Here is a 16,357-nt window from a genome sequence, read left to right as displayed (position 1 = left end):
CTCAGTGATCAGTGTGACTGTCACCCTCAGTGATCAGTGTGACTGTCACCCTCGACGGCTCTGTAGAAGAAGGTGGACGATGTACCGGATGTGCATGTAACATATTTGAACAATCTTCTCTCGTACATACAGCAATGAAGCGCGTCAATGACTGGGCAAGTACAACTCAACCCGAACTTGCAGGCATATACCTTGCCACGGAATTGTTAAAAGACAAAGGCAGTGGACTTATATACTGTGACTCGCAGAGTGCACTCCTGGCATTGAACGCACATAGTAGTGACACCCAGAAAATAGTCAGTGATATTCGAATGAATGTTTTAGCTGCCAAAGAAAACAGATTTGAGATTAAATTCCTATGGATACCATCACATGTTGGCATCTCAAGGCATGACACTGTTGATATGCTTGCTAAGACAGCCTGCAGAAAACCAGTGGTAGAAATTGATATGGGTGTTTCATTAGCAGTGACAAAGATAATACTTAAACAAATATCTAATGAAAATCTCACCGACCTAACAAATTCTCAAAGACCTGAAAGTTGTAGCATTAAATATTATGATAGATATCGTGAGGAGACATTCACATATGGGACTAATAGAACAAGAACCCGCAATGTGATGTTATAGTGGCCAGAATACGCCTGGGATATAGACGTATCTGGCAGCTTTCTCAAAACCCAAATGTCGAGTACACAATGTGTCAACTTTGTGAAAGAGAAAACATGCACTCTCTTGAACATTATATTGTAGAATGTCCCATACTGACTGACTTTGGCCCTCCTGGGCTAAGGTATGCTGAACTCTGTAATTACTATATGAGTACTGGAACACTCGATGATATATTGGACTTGTATCCAAGATTGACCATGTAATATATCAATCATACAATGTATATATATGATGTAACTATATAACCTGAGCTTGTAAAAGCACCTTCATCACCTTCAGTGATTAAGTGCTTAATTGCACACGAGTTTCTTTATCAGCTACCTCACCCGGTCAGAGTAAATGAGAAAAATGTATGTGAATGCATGTGTGTGTGTGTATATCTGTATGTATATGTGTGTGTGTATGTATATGTATGGGTATAAAGTATATATTGGAAGCTGATCAGAATTACATTTCACCTTTGTGAATATACATTAATGACACTATGTAAAAGACACATCAAACACTTTATGTAGGGCATACGTAAATCTGTGTATATATGTATTTACGTATGTAGGATAGCTTAGCATTTTAAAAGCACCGAATCACCTTCTGTAGTTGAGTGTTCAATAAACCCTTGAACTATATGTTTAACACTTCTCTAACCCTGTCCATGGCGGACAGAAGAAAATGTATATATGCTGGTTAGCATTGTAAATGTGTGGCCACGTCTGTGGTAGAAGAAAAAAAAAACTCAGTGATCAGTGTGACTGTCACCCTCAGTGTGACTGTCACCCTCAGTGTGACTGTCACCCTCAGTGTGACTGTCACCCTCAGTGATCAGTGTGACTGTCACCCTCAGTGATCAGTGTGACTGTCACCCTCAGTGATCAGTGTGACTGTCACCCTCAGTGATCAGTGTGACTGTCACCCTCAGTGATCAGTGTGACTGTCACCCTCAGTGATCAGTGTGACTGTCACCCTCAGTGATCAGTGTGACTGTCACCCTCAGTGATCAGTGTGACTGTCACCCTCGGTGATCAGTGTGACTGTCACCCTCGGTGATCAGTGTGACTGTCACCCTCGGTGATCAGTGTGACTGTCACCCTCGGTGATCAGTGTGACTGTCACCCTCGGTGATCAGTGTGACTGTCACCCTCGGTGATCAGTGTGACTGTCACCCTCGGTGATCAGTGTGACTGTCACCCTCGGTGATCAGTGTGACTGTCACCCTCGGTGATCAGTGTGACTGTCACCCTCGGTGATCAGTGTGACTGTCACCCTCGGCGATCAGTGTGACTGTCACCCTCGGTGATCAGTGTGACTGTCACCCTCAGTGATCAGTGTGACTGTCACCCTCAGCGATCAGTGTGACTGTCACCCTCAGTGATCAGTGTGACTGTCACCCTCAGTGATCAGTGTGACTGTCACCCTCAGTGATCAGTGTGACTGTCACCCTCAGTGATCAGTGTGACTGTCACCCTCAGTGATCAGTGTGACTGTCACCCTCAGGGATCAGTGTGACTGTCACCCTCAGTGATCAGTGTGACTGTCACCCTCAGTGATCAGTGTGACTGTCACCCTCAGTGATCAGTGTGACTGTCACCCTCAGTGATCAGTGTGACTGTCACCCTCAGTGATCAGTGTGACTGTCACCCTCAGTGATCAGTGTGACTGTCACCCTCAGTGATCAGTGTGACTGTCACCCTCAGTGATCAGTGTGACTGTCACCCTCAGTGATCAGTGTGACTGTCACCCTCAGTGATCAGTGTGACTGTCACCCTCAGTGATCAGTGTGACTGTCACCCTCAGTGATCAGTGTGACTGTCACCCTCAGTGATCAGTGTGACTGTCACCCTCAGTGATCAGTGTGACTGTCACCCTCAGGGATCAGTGTGACTGTCAACACTCGGCTCGTTACTTAAGCTCTAGGCCCAACTCTACATTGGTGCTTCACGCTGCTAACGACGAGATCATTTTGCGTGATCATATGCCATCAGTCCCATCTCTCTCTTACACTAGACTCGTTGAGATGTTTGGTGATATTGACCTTGTCATTATACTGATAACGATAATTAATAATAATAAACTAATCACCAGGAGCTGTTTAGTGACTGGTGACCAAGGCGCTGCCAGCCGCTTACTCCACCGCGGTACAGTGGTAAGGTCAGGCGTCGGCAGCTCACAGGCAAGGAAAAGGTGGTAGAAGAAGACTGCTTGAACAATGGGTAGAAGAAGGATGCTTGAATAGGGTACTGGAGAGAGGGGGAGATTGGAAAAGGTGTACAGGAGAGAAGGGGGGATCAACGGGGAGAAAGTTTGACATGGGAGGAGATGGGAAGAAAAGACGGGATAGGGAAAGCAAGATGAGAAGGGGAAGATTCGGAGAGAGGGGCGAGGGAGACCCGAGCACAGCCGGGTATCCTCCTTTAGTATATCTGTAAAAGAGAATGTCTGCTTGTTAGTCTATCTTCGGTTGGAGGCGATGGTTGTAATTAGCCTTATTCAACTTTCCATGGTGAATTGTTATTGTATGGTAAGAGTCAAAGGTGGATGCATTCGGCTCCTCATGACCCTCCTTAAGTTGGATTGGCTTCTATTGCTACAAACACCGACTCTAAGGACAATCAACTCTATATTTTTAATTTCATAGTTTGCTCACCAGCAGATTTCTCGGCTTTTACTGGATGGAGGGAGGTAGAATGGGAATGAGAGAGAATTAGGGAGTTGAAGTGAGGAGGAGAGTGGGGGGGGGGGAGAGAGACCCGGACACCGCTGGGTACCCCATCTAGAGTTATATATGCAGTCCCCACACTGACTACCAAAACTTTGTTCCAGTGCTAGCCATTATTTTTGTTTTAGAAAAGGCTTACACAAGAGTTATTCTAGGAAATACTCATTGTATATTGTCTAAACATTTGGTGAAGTATATTTGTTGCTGTTGCAGACTTTGAGACTGGCGAGGACTCGCTGGAGGCGTGGGAGCTGGAGATCCCACAGGTCATGGTGGAGGGGTCAGAGCGAGGCTGGGTCACGGCCGTCGGTGACCTCATCGCTCTCACACTCGAGGTACTCACTCACTCACTCACTCATGTTCTCTGTGATAGTTATGTGTAAACCTTAAATCATAGGGAGAGATCAGTGTAACAAGGTGAGCAATATCCCCCCATATGTTGGTTACATACTAACATGCATCAGAGTAAACATTAGTGCAGCTCAATACCATTGTCAGGTAAGATATTCTGGGCTCTCATATCACCTGTTTGGGCTTCATGATCTCTTTATATACACTAATTGATTAAAATAAAAAAATTATATGCCTTATCGACTTTCATGTTGGATACTATAGAACAATTAATGCTCCAATCACTATTTTTATAAAATTTTGTGGTGTCCTTTCTTTGAAGTTAAATAAATTAATGAAACAAATATTTTTCAAATATTTTGAACAATAATTAAATCTGTGTTTAAATATCATCTTATATAGTTCATATAGTAGTCAGTTTAAATAGAATTTTCCCTCTGATTTGACATTACAAAAAATTATTATACTGTAATTTCTTGTGAAGTGCAAGAAACTTGCTGATGACACTAATAATAAAGTGTTGCATGAACTTTACACACAACGGTGGATGCTTGGTGCATGTGCAACAGCTTCTTAACACATTATAACCCAGAATATTTCCATAATTCCTTGAAGAATTTGGGGAGCCTGATCCGGATGCCGTACGGGTGTGGAGAGCAGAACATGATCAACTTGGTGCCCAACATCTTCATCATGCAGTACCTGAAGGCCTCCAACCAGACCACCCCGGAGACCACCAGGAGGCTCCTCACCTACATGAAGACCGGTAACCTCATTATTATCTCTATCTATGTAAGGACAGTTAGCCAATATTTCTGGCTATGGTCGGTCTGAGGTCTGACAACGTGGGTGATGACTGGTCACTACCTGCTGTCCCTCAAGCTTAGTAATGTTGTTGTTGTTTTAGATTCAGCTACTCGGAACAAAAGTTCCAAGCAGCACGGACTATGGTAAGCCCATATTAGTCATCAAAACTACGGCCCACAATGGTTCCTGGACGTGCCCATGTTTATAACCCGAGTTAATGCTAAACGCGTTAGTTTACTGTGAGCAAGTGTGGGCCGGAGTTTACATGTGCTTCAGAACAACTCTGGCTGCCTCGTCAGCAAACTCTAACAATGTGGTATACGTCTCTTATTGATATCGTCGTCAGGCAGAGAGCCCGTACTTGGGCTTATTCCAGGTCCCCCGTAGTCAACTATAGCTAACCCTGGTGGCTCTACTACACTTTAGAAACTCTCGAGTACCTATTTACTGCTAGGTGAGTACCTATTTACTGCTAGGTGAGTATCTATTTACTGCTAGGTGAGTATCTATTTACTGCTAGGTGAGTATCTATTTACTGCTAGGTGAGTATCTATTTACTGCTAGGTGAGTACTTATTTACTGCTAGGTGAGTATCTATTTACTGCTAGGTGAATATCTATTTACTGCTAGGTGAGTATCTATTTACTGCTAGGTGAGTATCTATTTAATGCTAGGTGAGTGGATTTAGGTGGATTTACACCTATTTACTGCTACTTGATTACCTATTTACCGCTAGGTAAACATCGTGCGCAGGGAAAAAATGTCCAACCGTTTCTGTCCGACCTAGAGAATAAATCCCGAGGTTATTAACCAAATACGTAGACCACTGTGCTAACAATAAGCATTTGAAACTACACGAACCAAACTAAGGAAGGGAATTATCAGGAGATAGCGCCAAGTCATCACGACTATATAGCACTTGGAAGGGGTCAGGATAAGGATTTGGAATGGGACGGGGGAAAGGAATGGTGCCCAACCAATTGGATGGTCGGGGATTGAACGCCGACCTGCATAAAGCGAGACCGTCACTCTACCGTCCAGCCCAAGTGGTTGGGTACCAAACTAAGGAGGTATATGCTAATTATCACAATGATTATAATTGATAAAATACCTTTAAAACGCCGAAATTTGTACTCTACTGTCGATGGCATCCAGAGTGTGGAACACCGCGGGGACCAGATGCCGGGTTACCACTTGATTGGTATCTGGCTGGCTCACCATTACAGCTGGCTCATTGTTACAGCTGGCTCAGTTAGAGCTGGCTCAATGTTACAGCTGGCTCGACGTTACAGATGACTCAGTTAGAGCTTTACTCTTTACACCACAGCCACGAGGCCTACACAGTGTAGAGGACGTCCCGCAGTAACAGTATACTCCCTCAGTGATAATATACTGGCAATATATACTGTAATACGGGAAAGTGGACCTAGGAACTAGTAATAGAGTAAGTGAATAACATTGCAAGCCGGAAGAAAGCAGAAATTCCCTTAGGATATTACAGGCACATAATCAGTGTATAAATCAAGTAACTGGCAACCAGTGACATCCTGGTTGCCCATCCTGCCCCCGACCTGGGACAAACAACGGTCAACTGGACGGTCCCAAGACGACCATATTTTCTCCACAAGGCGATAAGTACCCCCACATAAACTTGAACAAATAAACATATGTAATATTATAAATATACTGGATACATATTATATATACATACATATAATACTTAAATATATGCATATATTATTATAACATCACAAACCCAACATGGAGGTGTGTGGAGGCTGCCTTAAGTCACTTCGGAAGAGTGTTGTAGGTATTGTATGTAACATTTGTAACATAAGGTTTCACCTAAGTTGTACAGGATTACCTACACAATATGCAAACCGGGAAGGTAACTACTGGATCTGTCAAAGTGACAGACAGATGTGGGAAAACATCACCAAACTAATGAATAACATTCCTGAAGAACACAGGCTACAATTCACACAAAAACTACCAGAAATATATGCAGAGTATATAAAGACAGCAACGAACTCTGAGCACAACCCAGGGACTGAGAATTTAGAGAGTCAAAGTAGCAATGTAGAAGGGTATAGTGTCGAGGTACACAAAAATGAAGGCAATATTGTAGAGCACACTGGTGATATGAATAAGGAGAGAAAAAATGAGACGAATGAGAACACAAATGAGAAAGACGAAACCAACAAGGAGAAAGATAAGGGCAATACCGAGAATGAATGCAGAAACGAGAAAGTTGGAACAAAAAACACAGAGGTAGCCAAGTCGTGCACGGGTACAAACAAGAATAATACAATCACAAATGAAAATATTTGCTGGTATTATGCAAAAGGACAGTGTAGATATGGGCCCAGAGGCACGGAATGCTCATTCATGCACCCACGGAAATGCCGAAACTGGTTAGGGAAAGGCAGATGTCGTTTTGATACAGAGTGTAGATATTTTCACCCTAAGCTATGCACACTCTCAGTCAATGAGAGGAAATGCTACGATCTTCACTGCCCCGATTTCCACGTCAGAGGTACACAGCGCCATATAAGAGAAGAAGTCCAACATAATAGCCCTGAAAATTTTTTAGAGGCAGGTACAAACAGAGGGAGAAACAGACAGGCAGAAACGTGGCAGGAGTACGGATGGAGAGGGGAAAATGCCCAAGACTGGATTACAGTTCGGCATCAAGCCCACACATACTACACCACCCAACTACACAGAGACTACCACACTCCCCAGTATCACTTCCAAAACTGGACAAACCATTGCCACAACAACACACCCTGGGTCAGGGTAGAGAGGAGGGAGAACTACCAAAACCTTCCAGAAGTTACACACAATATGGACAATCATTCATATTTGCAAACATTCAAGGTTTAAAGCCAAAGTCAAGAAATAAAGTTAAGTTCATAAATGGCCTTCTATTAGAGTCAAACTCAATATTTGGGGCATTCACGGAAACTCATACAAAAGATTACATGGATGGTGAAATCTGGATTCCAAATTATAATCTATATAGATGTGATAGAAAAACTAGGTCAAATGGAGGAGTAGGTCTGTATATTAAAGAAGACCTGGTATGCACAGAACTACTAAATTCAACTAATGAGGTGATAGAGGTACTTGGAATGAAGGTAGAGAAACTAAACCTAATTATTATTCTAATATATAAACCGCCAGATGCAACGATTGAGGAATTCACAGAGCAGATGCACAAAATAGAGAACATACTTGACAACCTAGCAAACCCAGCTCCAGATATTATCTTTCTTGGAGATTTTAATTTACCGAGTCTAAGATGGAGAACGACAAACACAAATATCATAGCAGGGAATGACCCGGGAAATAACCAACCACAGGTTAGAGAACTTTTGAGATTCTGTGACAAATTCTCGCTCAATCAACAGATTACAGAACCAACTAGGAACGAAAACACACTAGACTTGTTATTCACAAACAATGAAGAACTAATCAGGGATATCACAATCTCAGATACTTCATACTCAGACCATAAGCTCATTGAAGTGCGAACTAGCATAAATAACGGTAGTAGGTCTAAGAGACCCAACAAGAGAAAAGGAATATTCAATCAATTCAATTTCAACAATAAGAGGATTGACTGGGAAAAAAATAAATGTAGACCTTGCAACCATTCAATGGGAGACGGTCTTAAGCGACAAAACTCCCACACAGGGAATAGCTCAACTGACAGCTGAAGCTTACAAGGTCTGCTTGAAGCACGTACCTGTGAGGAGGGGCAGAAAGAGGACCACTCTAGAAAGAGAACGGAGACGACTGTACAGGAGAAGGAAAAAAATAACGGAAATGCTTCGGCAGACACAACTATCACAAGCAAGGAAAACAAGCCTAAGCAGGGAGATTGAGGAAATAGAACAAACGTTGAAGCGATCATATGAGTCTGAGGAAATGGAATTGGAACAGAAAGCTATACAAGAGATAAGGAAAAATCCGAAATATTTTTTCACATACGCAAAATCAAAATCCAAAACCTCGACCAGTATTGGACCGTTAATTACAAATGAAGGTACGTACACAGAGGACAACAAAGAGATTAGTGAAATTCTAAGAAGCCAGTATGAGGCTATGTTTAGCACACCAATAAACAACATGAAAGTTGATGACCCAGACAGCTTCTTTATGAATGACATTCAAGCTGCAGATAATATAACGGATATTACCACAAACTCGGAAGACTTTGAAAGAGAAATTGATAATATGCCTATGCACTCAGCTCCTGGGCCTGACTCATGGAATTCAATATTCATAAAGAAATGTAAAGTACCAGTAGCGAGAGCACTCAGCGTAATATGGAGAAAGAGCCTGGATACAGGGGAGATACCAGCAGCACTTAAATCTGCAGATATAGCTCCGTTGCACAAGGGGGGGGGGGTAAAGCCTTGGCAAAAAATTATAGGCCAGTTGCACTAACATCACACATAATAAAAGTGTTTGAAAGAGTGATTAGGAATCAAATTTCTAGTTTTATGGAAAACAATGAATTGCACAATCCAGGACAACATGGATTTAGAGCGGGAAGATCCTGTCTGTCACAGTTACTCAACAACTATGACAAAATCACAGAAGCCCTAGAAGAAAAGCAAAATGCAGATGTTGTATACACAGACTTTGCAAAGGCGTTCGACAAATGTGACCATGGGGTGATAGCTCACAAAATGAGGTCAATGGGAATAACTGGAAAAGTAGGACGCTGGATACTCAATTTCCTGTCGAACAGAACACAAAGAGTAACAGTCAATCAGATAAAATCGAGTCCAAGCGATGTTAAAAGCTCTGTACCTCAAGGTACAGTCCTTGCACCGCTACTGTTCCTTATTCTCATATCTGATATAGACAAAAATACACGCCACAGCTTCGTGTCGTCCTTTGCAGATGACACAAAAATCAGCATGAAAATTACCTCTGCTGAAGACATTGAAAAACTACAAGCAGATGTCAACAAAGTTTTTGATTGGGCAGCAGAAAATAACATGATGTTTAACAGTGATAAATTTCAGGTACTCAGGTACGGCAAAAATGAGGATCTGAAACATAATACAGGGTACAAAACACAATCGAATCTTCCCATAGTAGAAAAACAGCATGTCAAGGATTTGGGAATAATGATGTCCGACGATCTAACGTTTAGGGAGCATAACCAAGCAAATATCGCGTCAGCCAGAAAAATGATCGGATGGATTACGAGAACTTTCAAATCCAGGGATCCCATCACAATGGTTGTACTCTTCAAGTCACTTGTGCTGTCCCGTCTCGAGTACTGCTCAGTACTCACTTCCCCCTTCAGAGCAGGAGAGATTGCTGAAATAGAGGGAATACAGAGAACATATACGGCACGCATAGACGAGATAAAACACCTAAATTATTGGGATCGTCTCAAAGCTCTCCAAATGTACTCTCTAGAAAGGAGACGAGAGAGATACCAAATAATATACACATGGAAAATACTGGAGGGTCAGGTCCCAAATCTACACAGTAAAATAACAACGTACTGGAGTGAACGATATGGAAGAAAATGCAAGATTGAACCAGTGAAGAGCAGAGGTGCCATAGGCACAATCAGAGAGCACTGTATAAACATCAGGGGTCCGCGGTTGTTCAACGTCCTCCCAGCGAGCATAAGAAATATTGCCGGAACAACCGTGGACATCTTCAAGAGAAAACTGGACGGTTTTCTAAGAGAAGTTCCGGATCAGCCGGGCTGTGGTGGGTACGTGGCCCTGCGGGCCGCTCCAAGCAACAGCCTGGTGGACCAAACTCTCACAAGTCGAGCCTGGCCTCGGGCAGGGCTTGGGGAGTAGAAGAACTCCCAGAACCCCATCAACCAGGTATCAACCAACCAGAGCTGGCTCAACGTTACAGTTGGCTCAACGTTACAGTTGGCTCACCGTTGCAGCTGGCTTAGTTACAACTGGCTCAGCGTTGCAGCTAGCACAAAGGTACAGCTTGCTCACCGTTACAGCTGTTAGGCAGTGGCAGCTGTAACGGTGGTAGCTGGCTCATCGTTACTGGAAATTATAACAGAGTGTGGAAGTAGGCTACAGGGCAGACACAGCTTCAGAAGAGGAATTTCAAGATTTACATATCGTGAAAAATATGGAGAAGGCCAAGCTCTTATAATGGTAGATTTTAATCACTACACAATGGATTTTGGGTGAATCCAAAATCACAAGCCGAAGAGGAACAATTTCTCGGCCTGGTACAAGACTCTTATTTTTTATTCAGAACGTGGTAGAGCCCACACGAGGCAGTAACATTCTGGACCTTGTGCTAACACCAGAGGAGGTCGTGGTCGATCAAACTCAGCAAGAGGAGAAGCTCGCCCCGTAATATTCTAAGATAGAACACAATTATAGAAACCCATATAAAGGTCTGGAACGATGACGTTCTAGACTGCTTTCGAGGAGTTCCTGTATGATGCAGTTCCTGTATCACAGAATGATACAGAAACTGCAAAATATCTCTTGGTAGTCAGAGACGTGGAAGCTTCGTGGGAACATTTTACAAATTTAACACTGAGCTTGGATCTGAGTGAGTACCAAAAAGTAAAAGTAAAAGGAGGAGGTGGATGACGGGTTGTCACCAGTGCTATAACAGCAAGGCAAAACCTCTGAAAGAATTAAGAGTCCACCAGGAGGCACACGGGTTCACACATATAGAAGGGCTTTTATTTCTCTGCTCAGGGCACAAGAACAGGTAAAAGGAACTATGAAAGAAAACTTGCTCAAAATATAATGAAAGATCCAAAGTATATTTATGCCCACTAGAGAAGTAGAATAAAGACAAAAGACTAGATAGGACCCTTCGAAGATAAGTCCAACCAAATTTCAATTAATGATAAAAAGGCAGCCAACGTATATGAATACTTTACATCAGTGTTCACACTAGAAAGATTAGACAATTTAAAACATACAAACAGATGTTTTAAGCAGAGGAAGAAAATGAATTAAACAATATTCCCATAACGTGCAAAACAATCAGGAAGACCATCGAAATACCCGTCGAAGTCCTGGGTAAATACTGGTATGGAAACATGTTTGTTGATTTGTGTTGCAAATTTCGGGATACCATAACAGACGTGTTGTTTCTAGTGCACTTAATTGTTTCTAGTGCAGGTGAGACATGTATATGGCTATTGGCTTTCTGTTGTTTCTTTAATTTTTATGCTTTTGTTATAAGAGCGTGTTGTAGTAACTAGTTAATGTATTAGTTGGCGATAATTACATTAGTGGCTGCCTGCAGGGTACCAACGGGAGCTCCTCTACCGTAGAGGTGACGGCTCCTTCAGCGCCTTCGGCAACGCTGACGACTCCGGCTCCACCTGGTTGTCGGCCTTCGTCCTCAAGTCCTTCAGCCAGGCCCAACAGTTTATTGTGGTGAGTGGACCTCCTCTTGCTGTGTTTTACATTACTCTACACTCAAGCATTCATTCCAAGCCAATTGTTTCACGCCAAGCTAACTTGAACTTCCTAGTGTAAATGGCGGTCAACAGACGGATCCCAACAGACGAATCACAACAGATGGAGCCCAACAGACGGATCCCAACAGACGGATCCCAACAGACGAATCTCAACAGACGAATCCCAACAGACGCATCCCAACAGACGGATCCCAACAGACGAAGCCCAACAGACGGAGCCCAACAGACGGAGCCCAATAGACGGAGCCCAATAGACGGAGCCCAATAGACGGAGCCCAACAGACGGAGCCCAACAGACGGAGCCCAACAGACGGATCCCAACAGACGGAGCCCAACTGACGGAGCCCAACAGACGGAGCCCAACAGACGGAGCCCAACAGACGGAGCCCAACAGACGGAGCCCAACAGACGGAGCCCAACAGACGGAGCCCAACAGACGGAGCCCAACAGACGGAGCCCAACAGACGGAGCCCAACAGACGGAGCCCAACAGACGGAGCCCAACAGACGGAGCCCAATAGACGGAGCCCAACAGACGGAGCCCAACAGACGGAGCCCAATAGACGGAGCCCAACAGACGGAGCCCAACAGACGGAGCCCAATAGACGGAGCCCAACAGACGGAGCCCAACAGACGGAGCCCAACAGACGGAGCCCAACTGACGGAGCCCAATAGACGGAGCCCAACAGACGGAGCCCAACAGACGGAGCCCCAGGAGTTTGACTGTTTTGGGTGCAGTGGTGAAGTTTTGTACGTTCGACCACTGCTTCTATAAGTACTACACAATTGTTAATATCGGATTGTATTTCCACACCCTAAGCACCCTAAAGCGATGAGACCAATTCATCACTATTGACTGAGCAGTCAGTACATTAATCTAGCAATATCCTCATCACAAATGCGGCCACTGGGACAGGTAGACTGATCGTATTGCTCATGACGGCTGAGAAGGTTCTGAGGCAAGACTGATCTTTTGAAATGCTGGCAGTAGGTCACTAGAGACCTGTGTTGGTAACAATAATAAACATTTTATCTACTGAATGGATTTCCGGATTGCCAGATGTTTAGGTCGATACCCAGCTCACACACCTGATACCCAGCCCACACACCTGATACCGAGTCCACACACCTGATACCCAGCTCACACACCTGATACCCAGCCCACACACCTGATACCCAGCCCACACACCTGATACCCAGCCCACACACCTGATACCCAGCCCACACACCTGATACCCAGCCCACACACCTGATACCCAGCTCACACACCTGATACCCAGCCCACACACCTGATACCCAGCCCACACACCTGATACCCAGCCCACACACCTGATACCCAGCCCACACACCTGATACCCAGTCCACACACCTGATACCCAGTCCACACACGTGATACCCAGCCAACAAAGACGGAAAGCCTTTGACACAGTATCTCATAAAAGGTTGATGCATAAGCTGGAGAAACAGGCAGGAATAACTGGTAGGGCGCTCCAGTGGATAAGGGAGTACCTAAGCAATAGGAAGCAGAGAGTTACAGTGAGGGGTGAGACCTCAGAATGGCGTGAAGTCACCAGTGGAGTCCCACAGGGCTCTGTTCTTGGACCTATCCTGTTTCTGATATACGTAAATGATCTCCAAGAGGGTATAGACTCATTCCTCTCAATGTTTGCTGATGACGCCAAAATTATGAGAAGTATTAGGAGAGAGGAGGACAGCTTGAGGCTTCAAGAAGACCTGGACAAGCTGCAGGAATGGTCGAACAAATGGTTATTAGAATTTAACCCAAGCAAATGTAATGTAATGAAGATAGGGGTAGGAAGAAGGAGACCAGATACAAGGTATCACTTAGGAGACGAAATACTTCAGGAGTCAGAGAGAGAGAGAGAAAGACCTGGGGGTTGATATCACACCAGACCTGTCCCCCTCATGCTCATATCAAGAGGATAACATCAGCGACATATGCCAGGTTGGCTAACATAAGAACGGCATTTAGAAACTTGTGTAAGAAATCTTTCAGAACATTATATACCACACATGTCAGATCAATCCTGGAGTATGCGGCTCCAGCATGGATTCCATATCTAGTCAAGCATATGACTAAACTGGAAAAGGTTCAAAGGTTTGCCACCAGACTAGTACCCGAGCTGAGAGGTATGAGCTACGAGGAGAGACTACGGGAAATAAACCTCACTTCGTTGGAAGACAGAAGAGTTAGGGGGGACATGATCACCACATTCAAGATTCTCAAGGGAATCGACAGGGTAGATAAAGACAGGCTGTTTAACACTAGAGGCACACGCACTAGGGGACACAGGTGAAAACTGAGTGCACAAATGAGGCACAGAGATATTGGAAAGAACTTTTTTAGTGTCAGAGTGGTTGACAAATGGAATGCATTAGGAAGTGATGTGGTGGACGCTGACTCCATACACAGTTTCAAGTGTAGATATGATATAGAGCCCATTAGGCTCAGGAACCTGTACACCAGTTGATTGACGGTTGAGAGGCGGGACCAAATAGCCAGAACTCAACCCCCGCAAGCACAACTAGGTGAGTACAATTAGGTGAGAACACACCTGATACCCAGCCCACACACCTGATACCAAGCCTACACACCTGATACCCAGCCCACACACCTGATACCCAGCCCACACACCTGATACCGAGTCCACACACCTGATACCCAGCCTACACACCTGATACCCAGCCCACACACCTGATACCCAGCCCACACACCTGATACCCAGCCCACACACCTGATACCCAGCCCACACACCTGATACCCAGCTCACACACCTGATACCCAGCCCACACACCTGATACCCAGCCCACACACCTGATACCCAGCCCACACACCTGATACCCAGCCCACACACCTGATACCCAGCCCACACACCTGATACCCAGTCCACACACGTGATACCCAGCCAACAAAGACGGAAAGCCTTTGACACAGTATCTCATAAAAGGTTGATGCATAAGCTGGAGAAACAGGCAGGAATAACTGGTAGGGCGCTCCAGTGGATAAGGGAGTACCTAAGCAATAGGAAGCAGAGAGTTACAGTGAAGGGTGAGACCTCAGATTGGCGTGAAGTCACCAGTGGAGTCCCACAGGGCTCTGTTCTCGGACCTATCCTGTTTCTGATATACGTAAATGATCTCCAAGAGGGTATACACTCATTCCTCTCAATGTTTGCTGATGACGCCAAAATTATGAGAAGTATTAGGAGAGAGGAGGACAGCTTGAGGCTTCAAGAAGACCTGGACAAGCTGCAGGAATGGTCGAACAAATGGTTATTAGAATTTAACCCAAGCAAATGTAATGTAATGAAGATAGGGGTAGGAAGAAGGAGACCAGATACAAGGTATCACTTAGGAGACGAAATACTTCAGGAGTCAGAGAGAGAGAGAGAAAGACCTGGGGGTTGATATCACACCAGACCTGTCCCCCTCATGCTCATATCAAGAGGATAACATCAGCGACATATGCCAGGTTGGCTAACATAAGAACGGCATTTAGAAACTTGTGTAAGAAATCTTTCAGAACATTATATACCACATATGTCAGATCAATCCTGGAGTATGCGGCTCCAGCATGGATTCCATATCTAGTCAAGCATATGACTAAACTGGAAAAGGTTCAAAGGTTTGCCACCAGACTAGTACCCGAGCTGAGAGGTATGAGCTACGAGGAGAGACTACGGGAAATAAACCTCACTTCGTTGGAAGACAGAAGAGTTAGGAAGGACATGATCACCACATTCAAGATTCTCAAGGGAATCGACAGGGTAGATAAAGACAGGCTGTTTAACACTAGAGGCACACGCACTAGGGGACACAGATGAAAACTGAGTGCCCAAATGAGGCACAGAGATATTGGAAAGAACTTTTTTAGTGTCAGAGTGGTTGACAAATGGAATGCATTAGGAAGTGATGTGGTGGACGCTGACTCCATACACAGTTTCAAGTGTAGATATGATATAGAGCCCATTAGGCTCAGGAACCTGTACACCAGTTGATTGACGGTTGAGAGGCGGGACCAAATAGCCAGAACTCAACCCCCGCAAGCACAACTAGGTGAGTACAATTAGGTGAGAACACACCTGATACCCAGCCCACACACCTGATACCAAGCCTACACACCTGATACCCAGCCCACACACCTGATACCCAGCCCACACACCTGATACCCAGCTCACACACCTGATACCCAGCCCACACACCTGATACCCAGCGCACACACCTGATAACCAGTCCACACGCCTGATACCCAGCCCACACACCTGATACCAAGCTCACACACCTGATAACCAGTCCACACGCCTGATACCCAGCCCACACACCTGACATCCAG

At 44.7% G+C, this 16,357-nt stretch overlaps 1 protein-coding gene across 1 annotated transcript in view; it reads left to right on the top strand.

Annotated features, from left to right (window-relative positions):
• The window catches only part of LOC123749092 (murinoglobulin-1-like), a 267,218-nt gene that overhangs the window by 179,421 nt on the left and 71,440 nt on the right, over nucleotides 1–16,357 (top strand). Inside the window, exons 19-21 of the mRNA XM_069326609.1 lie at nucleotides 3,598–3,719; nucleotides 4,351–4,501; nucleotides 11,827–11,960. Coding sequence (XP_069182710.1) covers nucleotides 3,598–3,719; nucleotides 4,351–4,501; nucleotides 11,827–11,960 — 407 coding nt within the window. The remainder of the gene's footprint in view (nucleotides 1–3,597; nucleotides 3,720–4,350; nucleotides 4,502–11,826; nucleotides 11,961–16,357) is intronic.

The sequence above is a fragment of the Procambarus clarkii genome, chromosome 18, assembly GCF_040958095.1.
Source record: "Procambarus clarkii isolate CNS0578487 chromosome 18, FALCON_Pclarkii_2.0, whole genome shotgun sequence".
In the NCBI taxonomy this organism is placed as follows: Eukaryota; Metazoa; Arthropoda; class Malacostraca; order Decapoda; family Cambaridae; genus Procambarus; species Procambarus clarkii.
Note: the sequence above shows the minus strand (reverse complement) of the source record. Positions and strands in the feature narration are given on the sequence as shown.